The sequence below is a fragment of the Anarhichas minor genome, unplaced genomic scaffold (genome assembly GCF_050575085.1).
Source record: "Anarhichas minor isolate MPS153535 unplaced genomic scaffold, ASM5057508v1 ptg000031l, whole genome shotgun sequence".
NCBI classification, from domain to species: Eukaryota; Metazoa; Chordata; class Actinopteri; order Perciformes; family Anarhichadidae; genus Anarhichas; species Anarhichas minor.
Genome location: NW_027466477.1, coordinates 3444043 through 3462500, shown reverse-complemented (window position 1 = coordinate 3462500; position 18458 = coordinate 3444043). Strand labels below are relative to the sequence as shown.

General features: G+C 40.8%; 1 protein-coding gene across 1 annotated transcript in view; it reads right to left on the bottom strand.

Moving 5' to 3' along the window:
- Positions 1 to 18074, bottom strand: part of mgat4b (alpha-1,3-mannosyl-glycoprotein 4-beta-N-acetylglucosaminyltransferase B) — an 81457-nt gene extending 63383 nt beyond the window's left edge. The window contains exon 1 of the mRNA XM_076105315.1: positions 17978 to 18074. Coding sequence (XP_075961430.1) covers positions 17978 to 18074 — 97 coding nt within the window. The remainder of the gene's footprint in view (positions 1 to 17977) is intronic.
- Positions 18075 to 18458: the final 384 nt, after the last annotated feature.

Below are 18458 nucleotides of genomic sequence, written 5' to 3'. Positions count from 1 at the left end.
TGACGTCACTTATTGGTATCTGGACGACAGTTTTGAAGCCTTGAGTTCAGCATTTGGCCGACGCCATCTCGGTTTTTTTGGAACCAGAAGCTGGACAAATAATCAAAATGTTATCGTAATCGCATGTGACCTTCTGCACTTTTAAAATCACTCAAGGGATATTATTAAATAAGATTTTATATGAAAACATATGAAAAACACTACTTTTTATATGAGAATAGATGGAAACAGAGGCTTCAACATGTGTCTTGCTTGTGTGTGTGTGTGCGTGTGTGTGTGTGTGTGTGGTTTCATCAGTTATTATTAACAACAGCTTCATCTCATTAGTCAGTTTTCCATGATGTCATTTAAAGTACGTATACAAAGAGAGAAGCAAGTGAGGACATATTGTTGTTGTATATATTGTCCCGCCCCTTTCAGTGTCATAGATGGGACCTTTATTTTAGGATAAAGTATGTATGGAAGTCAATGGCTAGAGATAAATATTTACATGGAAATAGGTGCAAGAAGTATTTATTAAATGGACAAACATCAAAAGTGTAATTCATTAAACAATTTAAATGGGATCAAAACATTATTTGTCTCTCACCGTTGACTACCATACATATTTTATTTTAAATAAAGTCTCAAGGCGGTCCACAGGAAGAGGCGGGACTTAACTGCTCTATTAAAAATACATTAACATGTTTTTCTGATGATGATGATGATAAATAATCTGCATTAAAACATCCACCAACATCATCTGGATGATCCTGCAGCATCAACACACACACACACACACATATTTACACACACATTTACACACACACATATTTACACACACACACCCACAGTGGTGGCAGATGATCGCCTGAGAGGAAACACGGACACCTGAAACTCAGAGAGATTTAAACAACTAATGTAATGAAAGTGATTCTCTCTCACACTCCATTTTCCTGGCCTCTCATCTCCAGTAAACGAGTGGGTTGGGCTGACACACACACACACACACACACACACACACACACACACACACACACACACACACACACACACACACACACACACACTGAGTGTTTCTGGTAGACAGATGGTTCACTCTGTGTGAGGAAGCTGATCTGATTCAGTACAGAGACTCCCTGTCACCTCTTCTTCTTCTTCTTCCTCCTCCTCTTCCTCCTCTCTAAATATGAGCCAGTTTGTCTCCGTCCTTCTCATCTTGTTTCTGTTTCTTCTTTTTTTGTTTTTAATGGTTTGAATTAGATTCTATTCTCATCTGTCTTTAGATACATTCCAGATCCTTTTAAATTAATGGATCTTCTTTAATGTAATGTAATAAAAAACATCTCTCTAATGTTATTAGACTTGTTTTTTTTTAAGTTTTAGAGAGCAGAGATTACAGATAGAAGGTTGTAAAGATGATTTAAAGGGACAGTTCACCACAAAAATCTAAAATATCCTCTTGTCGTCCCACATACTTTCCTGTGAGCAGTTTCATGTAGGAACTACTTTCTTTTAACCGAACTACACACGCCAACCGCATCACCGGGCAGAGGGAGAGGATCTACTCATAGACGAGATTTAAACGTTAATGGCTTCTGAGCTGTAACGTTAGCTATAGCTCTGTGGATCAGCTCTGTGGATTATCTTCAGTAACCGGGTCATGATTTCTGGAAAGAGACACGTTGTTGAGTTCATTTAAATGGACAAATATGTATTTCAGACTGTGGGGTGAACTGTCCCTTTAAGAGGAAAGTGTGTGAATATCACACATGAAAAACAAGTAGAAAGTAACAAAGCATTTTAAATGTACATAAGTACAATTTTACGTACTTTACGTGCGTATTTCCGTTACATGACACTTTATACTTTATACTCCACGACATAGAAAATATATAAATATCAAATTGCAGCATTATTATATTTCTCTAAGCCAGTAAATAACATTTAGTTTTGTTTAATACTTAATGATAATGATAGATGGTGTTTTTACATCAAGTACAGCACTTCAGAGGTACTTCAATTGAGTATTTTCATTTTCAGCTCCTTTATGCTTCTACTCCATCACAAAGGTGAATATTGTACTTTTTACCCTTCTACATCTCAGAGGTACATATTGTACTTATGACTTATAACACTTGAAGGTTGTTTAACTTTGCTAAAATAAAGCATTTAACTAAACTTAAGTGTTTTAATAGATACAAATTATTAAAATAATAATGTTTCAGTGGGAGAATATATTGATTCACACCCGACAAACGTTTAATATTTCTACTTGATAAATGACTAAAAATAGTTTTTAAGGACTCTGGATGTTAATCAGTTCTTTGATCAGCTGAGCTCCAAATGGCAGAAACACAAAGAGCAAGTGTCCCCGAAAATAAGCAGAACAAGAGGTGAAAGGTCAAAACAATCACACACAGTCACATGCTGAAGGCACTGGGTCACATGTTGTCCTCCTGATACCTCACACACACACACACACAGAGTCAGCACATTGCCTCAGACCAAACAATCATCGGCCCTGTTAGAGAGAGTTAAATATTATCAACATTTACGTGAATGGAGCTTCTCAGTTTGACCCAGTGTCCTCAGAACAAACTGGGACATGAGCTGGTTAGTTTGGGCTAATACTACTTTTAAATATTGTTCTAAAGCAAATGTAATGTCTGTGGTTGCTCTTATGGTTGGAAACAGCTTATATACTTTACTTTAGTAGCATTACTACAGTTTATAAATACTATGTTACAAGTAAAAGTCCTGCACTCAACATCTTACTTTAGTACAAAAAAACATCACAATATACTTAGCAGGACACACCTAACACACTGCTAACAGAGCAAATACGCTGCTATCTGAGAAGCTAACACACTGCTAACAGAGGAGTCAACAGAGGAGCTACCAGAGGAGCTAACACTGAAGACAAATGAGCTAACACCGCTATGTTCACTATTCACATCCGTTAGCGCATCAACTCTTTTTCAACAAACACACAAAAAACGAACTCAAGTCTAAAAACTTTTTTCCACAATTGAGTACGTTTTATTGATTGTTGCCGTTTCCATACAGCTTTTTTTAATGTGAAACAAAATGAGCACTAAAATGTGTGAATGGAAAAAAAGAACAAACTAATTTAAAGTTCTGTTAAAATTACAATGAAACCTAAAATGTGTGTTGCATCTGTTACAAGTTACCAAGTTCAAATGAGAGTAGATGTTCATTTTAAAGTCTGTTTTCACTAAGAGACGAATCATCCTCTCATTAAATCAACAGATCAGGTGTCTGATAAGTGTTTACTCGTTTTATTCTACATGGAGTTCAGTTAATGACGTTTTAAAAACATCTTCAACACAGCTACCATGAAGTGAAGCGTTTGTTGCGTCTGCAGCAGGAAAACAGACCAAAACTGTGAAGTGAGTTTCTGTTGTGTGTCTGAGGCCCTGTCCACACTACTCCGTTTCTCCTTGGATGCAGATTTGTCAAATAGAAACGATCTCCGTCCACACGGGAGTTTCAGCATCATTCTCGAGTTGATCTGCGTCCACACGGCAGCCGTCGAAGGCGGACAGCACGTGACCATTAACTACACTGGGCATGCGCGTGACGGTGTAAACAGGAAGTGAATTGCTTGCTTAGTTAAAAAAAAAAAAATACTCACTCTGTCTCTCTCTCCAAATTTACTTTAACATCAACACTTACACATAAACGTTTACTAGATTATGGGTCCATCAATGTGGTCTCTCACTCGTTTCCTCCGTGTTGTTGATGTCTGTTCTCACTAGTAGCTCTGAACGTCATGTCCGCCTAGCTAGCTTCTAAGCTAATTTTAACATTACCGCCAATGGAGAAATGCTAACCGCGATTAGCATTACAGCGGTGCGGGTCTATCTCTCTCACATCAAATTTACTTTAAAATCAACACTTACACGTAAACGTTTACTAGAATATGGGTCCATACATGTGGTCAACACACGTCTCTCACTCTATTCTGCTCTTCCTTCGTGCAGGAAAGCTTAGCAGATCGCTAACAGTAGATCCGTGAAATAAAGACCATGGAATCCAAAGAAGAGTTTCAAGACTTCAGTGTGAATCTTTATTTGTAAAACTGTGGAAACACAATATGAAATATGGCTTTACGAACTGTCCCTATACACATTACACGAATACAAAACAACAATCCATGATATAGCCAGCATGTAACATGTCCGCCTAGCTAGCTTCTAAGCTAATTTTAACATTACCGCCAATGGAGAAATGCTAACCGCGATTAGCATTTAATACAACACAAATGTTATACTAAACACGCGAATAGAATATATCTACGTACATATTTTCATGCTCCATAAATACATACTTACAGACTAAGGTCTCTCAAGGCTACCAAACGGAAGAAGTAAAACGTTAGAGCAGCATGTCTTCTCATTAGAATCTAAAAACAATGAGCTGCTCCATAGGGCTGATGCCGGTCACGCCGCTCGCTAATCACTCCAATAACAGCTGCTTCCTCCACAGAAATGCAGGCTTTTACTGCATAGCTGCTGCTAGCTGTTGTGCTAGCAGCAACGCTTGCAATTAGTTATCCATGTTGAAATGAATCGCTGGTAGCCCTGTTTGTTTTCTTCCGGGTACGGGTCATGTGATAGTGAGTGTGACGAATCAGGGACGGAGACGTCATGGTTGCCAAGAACCAATCCAGTAGCGAACACGGGTGTGGGCGTAATTTTTTCTAAGCACATCCGTATCCGACCGTCCACACGCAAACGCAACCCCGGAGTTCTCAAACACCTCCAACCTCGCCGGAGTTTTCAGATTCCTCCGTTTAGGGTGCTCCAAAACTCCGGCGTAGTGTGGCTGCTCAGTGTAAACGTAGCAAATACGGAGTAAAAACGGAGTAGTGTGGACATGGCCTGAGTGCAACCCGAGCTCCCATCAAATATTCATTAAGCTCCTTTCACAGCGTCTTGGACTCTCCAGGAAACACACACACACACAGACACACACACACACACACACACAGAGTGTGTGTGTGTGTGTGTGTGTGCTACAACAACATTATGATCTCATTACATTACTGTTAAACTGACTATTATCTGAGTGTATCTCTATTTAACTGAATATTATTGTTCCATAACTAATGACGGAACAATAATGCCTCATGATAACAATTAAACTTTATTGATTCTAAAAGTATCGAACGGTTTGTTTAAATCTGAGAGGGTTCATCCTCTGGGGAGCAGACGTCATTGAAGTGGGAAAAATTAAAGTACAAGCACCATTAAAATTTACTTTAAGTACAGTATTTGAGTAAACTGACCGCGGCGAAGTGGAGAAAATCAACTGTCACAATATTTTTACCTCTATATTGATATTGTAGGGCGACTATCAGTGCTTTTACTAAATATTTACTCAATAACATTTTTGATAAATAACCATCAGTAATGTGGATCACTTTTAATGTAGCGCAGCCTTTAAAACCAGGAAAACACAATATTTATGACAATATTCAATATTGTAATATCTAAAATCTAGTTCTCATATCACAATATTAATATATTATTGATTTATTTCCCCAGCCCTTCATAGAAAACGTTTTGAATATGTGACTGAACTCGTGTTTCTTTTACTGCCACGAGGACATTGAACGCATCACGACTGGAGGAGGTGGTTTGGGTAAAAAGAAAATAACTTAATTGAATACAACAGTAACAGCCAGCGTCGGAAATACACGAGGGCAAAGGGCAAAACTGCCCCTAAGAAATATCATTTTGCCCCTGATATCACCAGGAGAGGGGCAAAAAATGCCCCCGAACTTTCTAAACGAATAAAAAAATGGAGCGCTTCTTAATCAGACCTGTGACTGCGAGACTGCGGTCAACTCAGCAGACACTTAAATTTTAGTGCACCTATATCCTGAAATTCACGGTAAACTCACTCAAACGGCGCAGATCGGGAGCGAGCGAAGGACTTTGAAAGTTAATGGAAAGATTAACGTGAGACAACATCCGGTTTCTTCAGACGAACATCCGGTTTTCAGAATAAGATGCCAACAAAGTATACATATTGCATAATGGAAATTAGATTAAATGAATTATATTCACATTAAGTATAAAACATGCTACCTGCATCTCGTGAGTTAAAGGTAAAATACACCTAAATTGTGCGTAAAGTGTCTTTATTCTTTGATTTGAGGGTTGCTGGAAATGAATAATACCTGACTGACAGTCAATTAAGATTTTACTAAGTAAAAACTCTGAACTGAATTTGTACCTTCAAATGGCACATTTTTTTTAATTTTTAAGGTGCTATAAAAATGTTTTTCTCAAAAATTCCACATAATGACTAATGCATATGTTCAGGACAAAAATGGGTAATATCACAATATTTGAGGTGCTACAAAAATACTTTTTCTCAATAATTCCATACAATGACTGAAGTATATGTAATCAAGGCATCGTTGACTTAATAATTGTTAATAGTTGTTTAAAACATTTAATAATAACAATAAATAACCACAAAGAAATAAGAATAAAATTGAATATGATTGTCTGATTTACGTTTGTTTTTTGTCAAAAAAATCTAAGAAAACACTTTGAATCTGTAGACTACTGCCTAATAGTCTTATTATTGCCATTTGCTCATATACTGTAAGCCTAAATAAGTATATTTATTATTTTGAACAAAGGTTAAATGTTATTTCACAAGTTTCAAAAAGTGCCCCCAATTTTTTGAAAATGCCCCTGGATTTCAGTCAGTGGGGGCAAAAGTTGCCCCCAAAAAAATATGTAAATTTCCTACCCTGGTAACAGCTCATACCATGACAACAGCCTGCAGTGTGCGTGTGTGTGTGTGTGTGCATTAAGAGGGGATGGAGGGGGGTTTGGGGGTGAAGGAGCCCCCCCGAGGGGAGGGCATCAACGTGGTGCTGGTCTGGTGACCAGACTCCTGCAGGTTTTCAGCATAATTTAAGAAAGTAAGTCGGTTTATTGTACACCGTATAAACACATAAAAATGGCCGCCGCTGTGACCATTGATTTGAATGGGAATGCCTGTTCTACTCCTGTTCCATTTCTATCTGAAAAACCTTTTTAAAAACATGGTTACGAAGTCAAAGAAAACAGGAAACAAGAAGAACAACAAACAAAAAAGTTTAGTTTTGATTCTCGATTTGTATTTGTTAGTAAAAGTGTTATTGTACACCTGAGAGTCCATAAAGACGCTACAGACCATGAAGTATTAGTATGAGAAGTAATGAGTTTAAAACCTTGAAATCAATTCAGATCACAGACGAGTCTGAGGGCGAGTTACCATGGAGACGCCGGCTGCACTTCAATTATAGGTGTGAAACAGTTATTAGGTGAGATAACACACACACACACACACACACACACACACACACACACACACACACACTTTTAAAGTGAATAGTATTTGATATCTTTGAGCTTATTCAATAAAAACCAGACATTTGGAGTCAGAATAAACTACATTGTGATGATGATGATGATGATGAAGGAACAACAGAGAGGCTTATTGGTGTGTTTTTAATGGAGCTCAAGGAGACACACACACTACCTGTTACTACACACTGCAGACTGTAGGGGGCGCTAGCAGGAGTTTTGTCTTTTATTATTTTACAGACTTTCTTTCTCTTATTAATCTGTTACAATTATTACATTTTATGTTAGTTTATTCACATTTTCCAGCAGGACGATCAAAGCCAACAGCTGAAGGACTTAAAGTCTGTAATACCACACACACACGCACACGCACACTGTAATACCACACACACACACACACACACACACACTGTAATACCACACACACACACACACACTGTAATACCACACACACACACACACACTGTAATACCACACACACACATACAAAACACACGCACACACACACACATACAAAACACACAAACAGTCATTACTGTGTGACTGACACCTCAAACAGAAGCGTCTGTAACACAGATCACACAGTTTATCTGAAGCTCACATTACACACACACACACACACACACACACACACACACACACACACACACACACACACACACACACACACACACACACACACACACACACACACACACACACACACACACACACACACACACACACACACAGTTTCCCTCATATTGACCGAACTGTCAAAGATCCTCTCACGTTACCAAATCCAGAGGAGAAGGAGGGGAAGGAGGAGAGGAAGATGATAAAAGGGAGGAGGAGAAAGAAGACAAAAGAAGGGAGGATGAAGATGAAAGAGGTAGGAGTTAGGATGGAGGGATGTGGAGGAAGAGGAGGCTGGATGGAGGAGGAGGAATTAGGGAAAGGAGTGAAAGGAGGTCAAGAGGACAAAAGAGTAAGAGGGCGTGTATAAATATGTGTAAAAGTGCATCAATGTAAAATGTGTAAACGTGTATAAATCTGTCTCAAAATGTACATATCTGTATGTGTATATATGTGTAAACGTCTATAAATGTGTATAAATGTATATAAATGTATATAAATGTGTATAAATGTACATACATGTGTATGAATGTACATACATGTGTGTACTGAGTTGCAACAAAGGAGCAGAGAGAAGATCAATACTCGTCTTCATCTATATCAGAAAGGGGAGTCGCCCTCCTTCTTCTTCTTGGTTTTCTAAACCAATGACACCGGTCCAACAGTACTAGTACAGCCAGTACTGTAGTACACAGAAGTACTACTGAACCTACAGACGTCAGTAGAGTTTTATCTCCACGTTCAATAAGTTCCTACTCTCTTTTCTTTTTTTTGTTTCCATTTAGTCAAAATATCTCCGTTATAAGGACGAGGAATTAGCCGATAGCTCCAGTTCTCAGTGAAACCATCGATGCACAGACGACTATCACCGGTTCACTGTAAATATGAAGACGACTATCACGGGTTCACTGTAAATATGAAGACGACTATCACGGGTTCACTGTAAATATGAAGACAACTATCACGGGTTCACTGTAAATATGAAGACAACTATCACCGGTTCACTGTAAATATGAAGACAACTATCACCGGTTCACTGTAAATATGAAGACTTCTATCACCGGTTCACTGTAAATATGAAGACGACTATCACGGTTTCACTGTAAATATGAAGACGTCTATCACCGGTTTACTGTAAATATGAAGACGACTATCACCGGTTCACTGTAAATATGAAGACGACTATCACCGGTTCACTGTAAATATGAAGACGACTATCACCGGTTCACTGTAAATATGAAGACGACTATCACCGGTTCACTGTAAATATGAAGACGACTATCACGGTTTCACTGTAAATATGAAGACGTCTATCACGGGTTCACTGTAAATATGAAGACTTCTATCACGGGTTCACTGCAAATATGAAGACGTCTATCACGGTTTCACTGCAAATATGAAGACGACTATCACGGGTTCACTGTAAATATGAAGACGACTATCACGGTTTCACTGTAAATATGAAGACGTCTATCACCGGTTCACTGTAAATATGAAGACGTCTATCACCGGTTCACTGTAAATATGAAGACGTCTATCACCGGTTCACTGTAAATATGAAGACTTCTATCACGGGTTCACTGTAAATATGAAGACAACTATCACGGGTTCACTGTAAATATGAAGACGACTATCACGGTTTCACTGTAAATATGAAGACGTCTATCACCGGTTCACTGTAAATATGAAGACTTCTATCACCGGTTCACTGTAAATATGAAGACGTCCATCACGGTTTCACTGCAAATATGAAGACGACTATCACGGGTTCACTGTAAATATGAAGACGACTATCACGGTTTCACTGTAAATATGAAGACGTCTATCACCGGTTCACTGTAAATATGAAGACTTCTATCACCGGTTCACTGTAAATATGAAGACGACTATCACCGGTTCACTGCAAATATGAAGACGTCTATCACGGGTTCACTGTAAATATGAAGACGACTATCACGGGTTCACTGTAAATATGAAGACGACTATCACCGGTTCACTGTAAATATGAAGACTTCTATCACCGGTTCACTGTAAATATGAAGACGACTATCACCGGTTCACTGTAAATATGAAGACGACTATCACCGGTTCACTGTAAATATGAAGACGACTATCACCGGTTCACTGCAAATATGAAGACGACTATCACCGGTTCACTGTAAATATGAAGACGACTATCACCGGTTCACTGTAAATATGAAGACGACTATCACCGGTTCACTGTAAATATGAAGACGACTATCACCGGTTCACTGTAAATATGAAGACGACTATCACCGGTTCACTGCAAATATGAAGACGTCTATCACGGGTTCACTGTAAATATGAAGACGACTATCACGGGTTCACTGTAAATATGAAGACGACTATCACCGGTTCACTGTAAATATGAAGACGACTATCACCGGTTCACTGTAAATATGAAGACGACTATCACCGGTTCACTGTAAATATGAAGACGACTATCACCGGTTCACTGTAAATATGAAGACTTCTATCACCGGTTCACTGTAAATATGAAGACTTCTATCACCGGTTCACTGTAAATATGAAGACGACTATCACCGGTTCACTGTAAATATGAAGACGACTATCACCGGTTCACTGCAAATATGAAGACGTCTATCACGGGTTCACTGTAAATATGAAGACTTCTATCACCGGTTCACTGTAAATATGAAGACGTCTATCACGGGTTCACTGTAAATATGAAGACGACTATCACCGGTTCACTGCAAATATGAAGACGCCTATCACGGGTTCACTGTAAATATGAAGACGACTATCACCGGTTCACTGTAAATATGAAGACTTCTATCACCGGTTCACTGTAAATATGAAGACGACTATCACCGGTTCACTGCAAATATGAAGACGTCTATCACGGGTTCACTGTAAATATGAAGACTTCTATCACCGGTTCACTGTAAATATGAAGACGACTATCACCGGTTCACTGCAAATATGAAGACGTCTATCACGGGTTCACTGTAAATATGAAGACGACTATCACGGGTTCACTGTAAATATGAAGACGACTATCACGGTTTCACTGTAAATATGAAGACGTCTATCACCGGTTCACTGTAAATATGAAGACTTCTATCACCGGTTCACTGTAAATATGAAGACGACTATCACCGGTTCACTGTAAATATGAAGACGTCTATCACTGGTTCACTGTAAATATGAAGACGACTATCACCGGTTCACTGTAAATATGAAGACGACTATCACCGGTTCACTGTAAATATGAAGGACACTTAAAAACATTAAGATTCTCAAGCAACTTCTGCAGCCTCTTTGATTTCTGAGTGGAGATAATAGAGGATATAAATTATATATTTATTATATAAATTCAGCACAGCCAAAGGTTTGAACTGCACAGACACTTTATACACACACAAAGCTCTATTTAAAGTGTAACACAATAACTGAATTTAATGGATCAGTTCAAAGCGCCACAGAGGAAAGTAAAACCAAGGTTATGACAGTTAAACAATGCCAGGCAGGATATATGTGTGTGTGTGTCTGTGTGACAATGTGTGTGACAGGAGGACAAGGCCAAGCATGTTCACTTCCAGACTGAAAGAGGCCGATGCGTCACCTAATCGCTATGAGCCGTCTCCATGTAGTAAACCAATATGTGTGTGTGTGACACTGTGTGTGTGTGGGACATTGTGTGTGAGTGTGTGTGTGTGTACAAAGTAAAAGTCTGTTGAAGATATGGGCAAAAAAACAACAACACAAGTCCATAATTAACTGAATAAAAAATGTTCAAACAGTAACAGATCTGACAGCCAATCAGAGGGCTGGATTAACAAACGTGTTGACCTCTGACCTCACAGTGCTGTTAACATGACATCACCGCTGCAGCCTCAGAGGAATGAATAAATCAAACGCACCTTCTGTCTGCAGCTTCACTGACTGAACTAATTTACTCTGAGTGCTACAACACACACACACACACACACACACACACACACACACACACACAAGCTAGAACACACACACACACACCTACCTCCTGGTTAACTGCCATCAGAGTGTGAATCAATCTCCGCTCTGCAGCAGAAACACGCCTTTGTCCGGAAAGGATGTGAAGAGAAGCATGATGTGAGTGAACGCTGAGGTGTGTGTGTGTGTGTGTGTGTGTGACAGCAGGAAGATGGATGAGTCACAGTCATGTCTGATTCCTCTGAACTTTGGGTCTAATCTCTGGTTTTGGCATCAAAACCTTTAGGTTTCTCACAGCACACATTCTGTGGTACTCTGTGTAGTACTCTGTCGTACCTTCTAGTATACTGCAGTACTACATAGTAGTCGTGGTTTAACCAAACATTAGAACTCTCTGACCAACCTGACTTTAGTCACCGGTTCAGTTCATTTAGTGTCGTAACCTTCAAACAGCTCGTCTCGTTCTTTTATTCAGAAAAATCAGTAAAATAAATGTTTAATCTGAAACTTTCTTTCTTTTCAAACAACAACATAATGACATATTTAAATTATGCAACACGATATTATTATTATTGTATTAAATAAATATTAGAGAGCAGACTGATTTTTAAAACACTGTACAGCTCTTTTCATGTCAAAACAAATACTTCGTGTTGATTCTTCAGATTCTTTCTTTGGAAATTTCCACTTCACATTTATGACTTTTGCAGTATTTGTTCTTCGTTATGAACTAAAACTTTGAGGCAGATTCTTCTGATTCTGATTCTTGTTGTCAGTTTTTCTCTTCTGTTAAATATTCTCAAATGATGTGGCGTTCAGGGGCCGTGGGGAAAGACAGAATTCGTTGGTGGTTGACATCTCGTCTCTGAACTTCAGCTTCAATTGTTTCTGTATTTCATTTTTTGTGTGAAAACTTTTAGACGCAGATTGAAAAACGTTAATAATAAAACTCAAAATAAAACCAGATTTATAACGAGGTTTAACAGCCGTATTTAATACTCACACACTCTTTAATTAGTTTAATTATCCGAGTTACTTACTGAGTATTTTATTTATTTATAGTCTGAACAAATTCTATGAAAAGCAGCCGGAAAATGTTGAAATGTGAAATTAAACATTTTAAATTGTAAAAAGAGTCAGAAATCTGAATAATGTTTATTATTTCTATATGACGCCGAACATTTAAAAAACACATTTATGCTACATCTTCTGATATCGACGAGTCAAACAAATGTAACACTGAACTTCACAAAGTACAACTGAATATTATCTCCCTGGCTTTCCACAAAACATCTTAAAATATGAGTTATTAAAATGAATAAGTTAATAATCTAAAAGTCTCTTTGCTTTGGTAGAGAATCCAGTTCTTGTTCTTCACTTCCAGATTAAACTAAAGTGAAGCAGAGCTGCAGTAAACAGATCAGAGATCAGTGAGAGATCAACACACACACACACACACACACACACACACACACACACACACACACACAAAGCATGATGTACTTAACAGGTATCAGTGTTTTATTCTGTAGGATTTTAGATGTTAATAGTAGAGTTTACATAGTGTGTGTACTTGTACCTTTAATCTAAAGTACTGGAGCATGTTTTATTTCCTATAATTCAATAATCGACAAACATTTCTTTAGTCTTTACTTGTTTTTTATGTTGTTTTTCTTGCTGAATGACTTGTTTTTAAGAACCTTCTGTGCACGTCTGCTAAAAACAAGATTCAAACTTCTGCGTGATTCTTTGAGGAGGAACTCAGATTACAGAGTTTCTTTGTTGATGTTTTGTGTGTAAAAAGTATTTCCCTCTGAAATGTAGTGAAGTTAAGTATAAAGTTGCATGAAGAACCTCCCTCTCCCCTGGTGTGTGGTGCATCACAAACCAAGCGCTCCCTCGGTCACCTCACACACACACCAGCATCATGTTGCCTCACGTTGCCTCACGTTGCTCATCGCAGCGATAATGTCGCAAAAAAACTTCCTGCATGCAGATCATGAACTCCTCTGGTCCGGTTCAGAAGACCCCCTCTGGGTCGGGAACCATTGGACCAAAACCAGGTCCCTGTTTATAAAGAGGTTCAGAGCAGCTACAACAGGAAGTGATGCGTCACTATTAACTAATATCAATGAGTCACAGGAGACAATGTGTATAAAGTACACAGGAATACTGATATTCCTGTGTACTTACTTACTTTATAATGCACATGTTTTTTGTGTTTGGTGAAAAGTTTCCTTCATTGAAAGAGTTTGTTTGTTTCGTTTCTCATCAGGTCACGCCGTGCGTTCACAAACTAAGCTCCTCTCGGGGAAATCGTGCCTTTAATCTACGGAGTTAATGAGTTTCTGTTATAATCAATAGATGATTATCAGCACAACCGACTTCAGACTTTCTCTGAGACTCAGAAGGAAGAGCAGCAAAACTGAGTCCAGAAAGAGACCAAAATCACAGCAGATTAAAGCAAAAATGAATATCATATCAGCAAATTAACATTGTCTTCTTCTGTCTGACTCCTCCCCACTGGTGCATGCTGGGTTTAAAACCAAGCACTCCCCTTTTTGAAGCAGCCGAGCCTCAAAATCTTTTGCATTTCTCTGCTCAACTTTATGCAAACCAGAAAACGATTTCATACAGACACAAAAACCTTAACACCACCCCTCTCACCGGGCGTGGAATTCATCACAAACCAAGCGCCCCCTCTTAGCCTCTTGTCTCCACCTGCCCGCCACAAGAACACAGCAGACTGGAGCTCCAGACGTCATCTGTTCCACAGCAGCTGCACCCCCCCCCCCCCCCCGCTGTGTGATGAATCACAAACCAAGCGCTCCTTTTATTCTTTTTTAAATTCCGTTCCTGCAGCAGAAGATTATTCAAAACAACCAGCAGCTGCATAAATCTGCTGATCCCCATCCAGCTACCTCCACCTCCCTCACAGGCGTGCAAGGAGTCTCAAACCAAGCGCTCACATGGACCTGACAGCTGAGCCTGCAGCTCGCTCACACACACACACACACACACACACAACAAAACAATGCAAAAATCTCCTGGCAGGGCCTGTTACACACCATAAATCAAGCGCTCCCTTACCCTTGGGGCAGCTGACCGTGCAGCCTACGGATTACCTGCGTGTGTGTGTGTGTGTGTGTGTGTTAACCTCCCCACTATCTACTCCCTTCCAGGCCTGCTGTGGATCATAAATGAAGCACGCCCTTCTGACTCACCTACGGCTGATCACCCCCCCGGCTCTGTTTCACACCACAAACCAAGCGCTCCCCTTCTCTCCTCTGTGGCAGCTGACCAAACTAGCCCTCTGGCATTGTCATGCTTCCCAAACCAAGCGCTCCCTTTACCTTGCAAGTTCAAACTTTCAGACCAACCCTCCCCCTCAAAGCCCCACTAACCAAGCGCTCCCTTCATCATCTGGAGCTGCTGTCCCTCCAGTTATCAGTCAGAAATTTAAGCTGTAACATCTCCCCTCTCTCTTTAGCTGGCTTGTAGTGCATTAAAAGCAAGCACTCCCTTGATTACCTCATAACCCAGAGCTTCCTCTTCAAATCTACATCCTCTTTTTAACTGCAAAATCAAACTAACCCCTTCTCCATCTAGACCAGGGGTCACCAACCTTTTTGAAACTGAGAGCTACTTCAAGGGTACCGAGTAGTACGAAGGGCTACTTATTTGATACAAACTTCCTGAATAACAAAGTTGCACAGATCACCTTTTAATAATAATAATAATATATGTGAAGAGACTGTTTGATCACATGTCAGTTAATTATTCCTAACAATAATTATTAATAATGATTTCCACAACAATGATGGTATCTACACATATATATTTAAACATGCAACTTTTATTTCTGTTAATCTGTTTCAACATTTGAAAGTCAGAGGTATCACATCTCTGATATTTTTGTATCATCACATGATTAAAGCCGGTTACTTTTACACATAGCGCCTGCTGGTGAATGATGCAGTGGTAATGTAGACATTTTGCGAAGTCTGGGTCACCTTTGCATTGCGCAATGAAGCCTGCATGCCGGCCCGTCATCACGGGAGCCCCGTCTGTTGTCACCGACACCAGCTTTTCCAATGGTACCTTTTTCTCCACGAAGAAACCAGTAAAAAGTCTCGTCTATAGCCGAGCGGGGGATCCAACCCTCCAACCCTCCGAGGCGCGCGAGCGTCCTCGGGCGCCCGCGTTCAAACCTCTAGTCTGGGCCTTTTCGGTCGGATTGCCCCGCGGCCTGTTCCGAGGATTTACGGACCTGACGACGGGGTGCGCTCGCGGCGCGCGTCTGGCGCCAACGGGAAGCGCCCGGCATTCGGAACCTGAAAACCTAGTGCGGCGGCCTCGTCCAGGCTGTCCGCCGTGCGCCTCCGGGTACCCAACTCTCTTTTGACAAGAAATATTGTCATTTTAAAATCTACACTAATGCAAGCGTTTTTGATTAAAAAAGAACAGCAACTACAATTTTAGACGGAGCTCCAATGGTGACTAGTGCTATTTTTAGAAAATGTCTCGCGGGCGACTCACGTGGTCCCTGCGGGCGACAGGGTGCCCGCGGGCACCGTTATTGGCTACCTCTGATCTAGACCCTCTCCCGTACTAGGCATGTAAGTCCATCACAAAACAAGCGCTCCCTTGATTAACTCATGTGTGTGAGCAACTCTTCGCACCTTCATTTATCCTTTTCTGCAACAAAAATCAAACAAACCCCGTCTCTCCGTCCTCCCTCGTCTATGCATGCACTGCATCACAAACCAAGTGCTCCCTTCATTACCCCAGAACCTGGAGCTTCATGCACATAAATCATGACGCTGCTGTATGTCTGCAACAAAATCAAACCAACCCCTCCCCATCTCCCCCTTCTTGACTTGCCCCCCCCTCAGCTGTCATGTGGGGCAAACCAAGCGCTCCCTTCATTACTTCAGGGGCTTCACATAGACAGGCCACTAATGTGTTTTACCCTGGAGCTGCAACAAAGTAAACAAACCCCTCCTTTAGACCCCGAGCTGGCATGTGGTGCATCACAAACCAAGCGCTCCCCTCATTAAGTGGAGGTTCCCCTGTAAATGCACAGGAACATTTACAGAAGGCACAAAGTGGAGTTTTTTATTTTTTTTAACTGCAACACTTCAAATGAAACAAAATCAAACCAACCCCTCCAACAAGACCCCCCTCCCCCCCTCTTGCATGTGATACATCACAAATCAAGCGCTCCCTTAATTACCTCTCTGCTGGAGAACCACAACAAGCATCTTGTGTTTTTTTGTCCTGCAACAAAATCACAACCTTCATCTCTCCTCTTCTAAACAGGCATGTGAAGCACAACAAACCAAGCGCTCCCCCTGATTACCTCATGAAGTGGAGCTTCCCTTCTCAGGCAGAGCAGCATTTTTTATTTTATCCAAAAGCACAAAGTGGAATCAAACCAACCCCTCCAGCTAGACCCTCTCCTCTCAGCTGTGGTGCATCACAAATCAAGCGCTCCCTCCAACACCTCACTGCTGGAGCTTCACATTAACAAGCATCTTGTGTTTTTTTGTTCTTCTCTGCAACAAAAATCAGCAAACCTCCCCAATCTCCTTCATGTCTCCCCTTATCTTGCATGCAAAGCATCACAAAATCAAGCGCTCCCTCCTCTACATTAACGCAGGAGCTCTCCCTCCAGCATCACTTGTTATTTCTGCAACAAATCAAACCAAGCACCCCCCCTCCTCCCATTCATGCAGGCACCTCTCTCCTCTCAGCTGGCACGTGATGCATCACAAACCGAGCGCTCCCTTCACCTCCAGACCGTCACAATCAACATCAACACAACACGTCTTTATTCTCTGCAACATCCAAAAACACAACACGCGGAGCTGCAACAGAAACCAAGCGGAGCTCTTTCTCTCTGACACACACACACACACACACACACACACACACACACACACACACACACACACACACACACACACACACACACACACACACACACACACACACACACACACACACACACACACACCGGGTCTTACCTCTGGAGCTGCTGAAGGCGGTGTACCAGGACACGGAGAGCAGCCCGCACAGCCCGAACAACAAGACCGTCAGGAAGGAGACATTTCGGAGCCTCATCTCCGGAGCATGTCCGCACCGAGAAGGGGGGAGGAGAGGGACTGACGGAGGGAGGGTATGAGGGAGAGGGGAGGAGGGGGGGAGGAAAGGAGGCAGGTAGAGAGAGAGACAAGAGAGAGAGAGGCGGTGAGAGACGGAGAGAGAGAGAGAGAGAGAGAGAGAGAGAGGAGAGCGGAGCTGTTGCCGTCTGAGCAGCAGCAGCTACACTGAAAAGAGAGAGAGAAAGAGGGGAGGGGACAGAAACAGGTAGAGAGACATGGGAGAGAGAGAGACAGAGAGAGAGACAGACAGAGTGACAGAGAGCTTAAAATAAACATAAATAAAATAATCTTTATATGAGACATAAAAGCAGATTAGACACAAATATGATGCAAATCTAATGGA